Genomic DNA, 4659 nt, shown 5'->3' on the forward strand with positions numbered 1-4659 from the left:
ATGAATAGCAGCAAACCTCTGGGGCTAAAAAAAGAGTCAGAGAGCAGCTTGTATGAGTGATCTGCCAATGCAGGAAAAGGTTAATGGTTCCTGTGTGGACAGCAAAGAGAAGGGGGAAGGTAAAGGCCACACGCTGGAGACTGTTAGAAACAATGTGGAGCATTTTATCCAGAGACGAGCAATTAAAGCGTGTGTGTGTGTATGTATGTGTGTGAGACCACTTAAGGGAGAGAGTGTGACTTTGTTTGAGTGATTGCATTTTTCTTGCATGTCTGTTTTGCTTTTGATCGCTCACGACAAACGTAGCTTTATATGGTCATGAGGAGCGTGCGATGGGTTCCTGCATCCTCCAGGTTTACATTTGCCTCAGCTCTGTTGATAGTCACCGACGTCTGTAAATGTCGGGGGAAAATTTAAAAAGAGAGAGAAAAAAATGTGGTCTCATGGCCCTAATATGTATTCAGGGAATTGTTTTCTTTTCTCAGGAAAGGAAGTGAAATTGAGATCCAGTCAGGAGCAGGAAAAAAGCTTTTTTTGTGAGGGCTTTCATAAACGAGGGCACTGACGGAGATCACAGAAAGTTTATTTCTATTTTGACTGTTTAGAAATTTACAGACAGTTTTTTTTTTTATTAAAAAGGCTACTTTTAATGTTGAAAATATTCATAACACTAAGCACAATATGGATTGCAAGGCATAATCGTTTTGAGGAAATCTTTCAGATAAGTTCCTCAAACTTTTGTTGTCATGAGAGAACCACAGAATATGTTTAACTTCTACACTGAGAAGTGATCAGTTCTAAGTTTGCAGAAATGTTTTATTCTTTTTTTCATTATGACTCTTAACCTGAAGAGTTACTAAAATGTTAAAGTTAACAAAGACATTTATTTAATAAATTATCAGAAAGTAGATCTCTTCACACACACACTTAAACAACATGAAATTAGTTTTGTGCATTGTGACGACCCCCATGTTGGTTTGTTTTTATAGGTCATGTGATACTCAGGTGGACCGAAGGTGGCCTAGTCGGGTGATCCTATTTTCTTACAGGCTTGCAGGAAGTCCATACAGAAGAGGAGAGGACAGGACACAAAGAGTCACCAGGACTGCTCCTTATATGCCACAATCAGCCCCTGATGAATGAAAACCCTACAACTAAGCCATGTTAGCTCCATGCCAGGGTCACATGACCTACCAAGACAAACTGACAAGAGGGTCATTACATCATCAAGCGTTCAACCATCTATGTATCTGCTCATCTTTTGGTGTGAATTGCACAAAATTGGTGATATCCATCCATCCATCTCTTGTTTTTTCTCTTATCTCACTTTTTTATTTAATATAATGGTGTTAGATATTAAAATTATGGTGCTCACAGCTTCAAAAACTGTCTTTGAAACCTCCCTGGCTCTTATCAATCATAACAACCCACTTATGGAAAATAAATCCACCATAACGAGCAGTTTTGTGTGGTTACATTTTCTTTTTTCTAAAGTGCACCAGCCAATTGGATCACTTTGCAGAAGGAAGTGTGCCACTGCACAACGACGTTGTGACAGGATGTAAACACCGATTGTTTCCCCCCTTAGCTGAGGTGTGATATTAGCTTTTGACTGGCTGATGCAGTTAGGTCGAAAAGACATAGTTCCTGCATAAAACTGCTCACAACACCATTTGAGGATGATTTCTTGAAAAAGGAAATTTGCAATGAGTAGCAGAAGTCAGTTGTAACCTGGTTCTGGTATATTCAAGACAAGGAAGGCAACTCTACAGTAAATATCTGCAAACACCGGCACATCAGGTGGACAAATAGCACTACAGGCCAGCAGAACAACATGTAAATTTGACTTGAGGCTGAACTGTCCCTTTAAGCGTTCAGCCACCTGGATAGTTCTTGTAAACTGAACAGTGTCTGAACAGAGCAATAATATCCCTTTGCACAGCAAGTCTTCCTGTCCCCTGTCGTAAAGTGAAATACCAGCAGGGCTCAACTCCGGATGAAAAAAAACAAAAAACAAACTTTGATCACTCTTCATCCTGTGGAGGCTAAAGTCATGCAAAAAGCACAGACCTTGTCAAATACCACATGCAGTTACAGGCACTTGCACATGAAACCGTGAATGGTTGTCTGTTTGTGGTTTCTCTCTTCCTCCACTGAAATACGGCAGGTACTGAAGCAAAACCAGTAATATCAAAGGGGAAGCAGGAGTTTATTAAAAAAGCAGCTATTTCCATGCTGACTGATAGCAAACAGATGAAAGCATAGTAAAATCCATCTACACGTAGCGATCATTCTCTGGAAGGAAGCTGCTGAGAGTCAGATTATCTCCCACCTCGTCATCGCTGTCTTCAGCCCTTGGCATCACCAGGACACCATTGGGCACCGGATTGTGCTGTCTCGTATAGTTGTAGCTCCTCTCGGGCAGCAGAGCAGAAATGCACATCATTTCCGTTTCCTTTTGAGGTTTGCGCTTGCGCTTCCTCGATGACAGTTTGGCGCAGAGGACAATGGTAGTAAAGATAAAGATTGTGCACACCAAAGCCAGGCAGGCGATGACAATGAGGCACTGCTTCACCACGTTCTGGGTCAAGCAGGGTTGAACCTCGGTGCTGGGGGTTGATTTTGAGATTTCACCGTGTGGCGATTTAGTAGCTGGGGCTGGCTTAGTTATTGGATGTGGTAACACCGTGGGCCTACGGGGGAACGGGATTATTGCAATGGTGGAGTTGGGAGATTCAGTTGACGTAGAGGTAGCATTTGACTGTGTGGAGATAGAAGAACTCGAGGCAGAAACGGACTGAGTTGCAGATGAAATCTCAGGGCTGGTTTTCAGTGTCTTGGCTGTTGTGGGGGGCAAAGAGGTGGACACCTGTGGCACACGTGTTGTCTCTGAGATCGACTCTGCCGTCAATGGGCGTGCAGTAGAAACTGAAAGGCTGCTGAGGTTCTGAGTGCCTGGAGCTGCAGTAGATTTCTCAGAAGAGAAAGTGGATGATAACACTGATGTCATTGCAGACTCAGTGATGGATGTGGGCTGTGGAGAAGACACAGCTGCTGTTGATGAGAATGTTGCAGGAGCAGTGGTGTCTGGCGCTGTGGTTGACTGTGGATGGGACCCGTCCTCTGCATGTGTTGTTGTTTCTTTCATGGTCACTTGGTGGGTGGGTTGAGTTTCAATCAAAGCTGTGGAGGTATGAAGTAACTGCGGAGCGGAGCTGCTTGGGACTGCTGCTGCAGGGCTTGTAGGAATCAAAGTGACTACACTGTCAATGGAGCTTTTAGTTTTGTTACTGATAGCTGCCGCGCTAGTTTCCACTGTGGTTACCACTGTGCTCTGTGCCGCTGCAGAAACAGTAGTAGCTGCAGGTCTGTGAGTTGTTCCCCACACTGCAGGGTGTGAATCTGTTTTATTGTGAAACGCAAGTGCAGTTGTCAGCTGGGCGCTTGTCTTGTTGGGCTCAACAGTGTAGGTAGAACCACTGGTTTCTGGGGTGGAAGCAGCCACGATGAATATTCCCCATAAAAAGGCTGGAAATGTCTTCATGGCGAGGAGTGTCATAGCTGCGTTAAACCAAATCTGAAATTGCAGAATAAGTTAAAAGTTAAAAAAAAAAGATACATGGAAAAAAGATACATGGGAGGAAAAATCATTGTGTCAAGTGTACCAGTTACATCGTGTGATGAGGCAATCATGTGTCTGTCACCACACCCTTTGCTTTACGTTCACACCAAAACTCAAAAGTATAGCACTGAATATTAAATGTGAAAACTTTTAAGCAGACTGACAGAGGATTCACATTTTGTATTTTCAGTCAGAGAAAATTCTAATCTTTAAAAAACAAAAACAAAAAAACAAACCAAAATGTAAAATATGTAGAGAGAAATAAAATCTGATAAATCGGACTCCTGTGCCAGAACTTATCTGGCACCATTAAACATAACGAGATAAGCGGTAGATCCTTAAGTCAGAAAAGTTTAACCACAGCAGTGGACGTGTCTTACCTGTCTGCAGGTGGAACAGAGCATGGGTGAGGACGAAAAGTGATAAAAGTTCAGCTCATTTCAGCCACTCTCAGAGGACAGTCTCGCAGTACTGACTGTAGGTGCTTGACAGAAAGAAGAGAATAAAAGAAAACAGGAAATGTTCACACTTTTTTTTTTTTTTTGAAAAACCCAACACGGCACTATGTAATGTTTTCAGATACAGACAGTTCCTTTTGAAGCACACAGCTTAAGCTTGCATCAGCCAGGAGGCAAACCGTTTCACAACCTTGTTTCGTTTTTATCATTTTTATAAAAAATAACATTTGAAGACATAACCAAGTCCTGTCAGCTATAATCGGGTATGTAGCAGAAGATCTGTCTTACCTTTCTGATGGAAAGCTCAGAATGGATCAGTTGTTGCTCTTTGGCCAGTCTGATTACTACTTCATCTAACGTAACAGGAAGTACTCAGTTCTGCAAACTGCTCAGATGCTTCCCGCATGTCACCCTATGGTCACATTTCTGTCTAAGATTTAAAGCTACATGTCATGCGCATATCATGGTTAACCACAGCGACAGGACACAAAGTTACATATAAACGTATATACGATGGATGGATCGTGTGTAATAGACGGATACCTGATTTGGTGTCTTATGATTTGAAAGCCTGTCACC

At 42.5% G+C, this 4659-nt stretch overlaps 1 protein-coding gene across 2 annotated transcripts; it reads right to left on the reverse strand.

Annotated features, from left to right (window-relative positions):
• Positions 1–620: 620 nt before the first annotated feature.
• LOC146666052 (uncharacterized) lies at positions 621–4659 on the reverse strand. 2 transcript variants are annotated; one of them, XM_085413859.1, is made up of 3 exons: positions 4369–4659; positions 4003–4106; positions 621–3577 (listed from the first exon to the last, which is right to left on the reverse strand). In XM_085413859.1, the coding sequence occupies exons 2-3, from the start codon at positions 4024–4026 to the stop codon at positions 2276–2278; spliced, it is 1326 nt and encodes a 441-aa protein (XP_085269985.1). In that variant the 5' UTR covers positions 4027–4106; positions 4369–4659; the 3' UTR covers positions 621–2275. The 2 variants fall into 2 exon arrangements, with proteins under 2 accessions (XP_085269985.1, XP_085269984.1); XM_085413858.1 differs by lacking the exon at positions 4369–4659 and having other exon boundaries at positions 4003–4274.

This window comes from Rhamphochromis longiceps, linkage group LG7 (genome assembly GCF_057381845.1).
Source record: "Rhamphochromis longiceps isolate RC_006_pf linkage group LG7, R_longiceps_female_GT1.1, whole genome shotgun sequence".
Taxonomy (NCBI): domain Eukaryota; kingdom Metazoa; phylum Chordata; class Actinopteri; order Cichliformes; family Cichlidae; genus Rhamphochromis; species Rhamphochromis longiceps.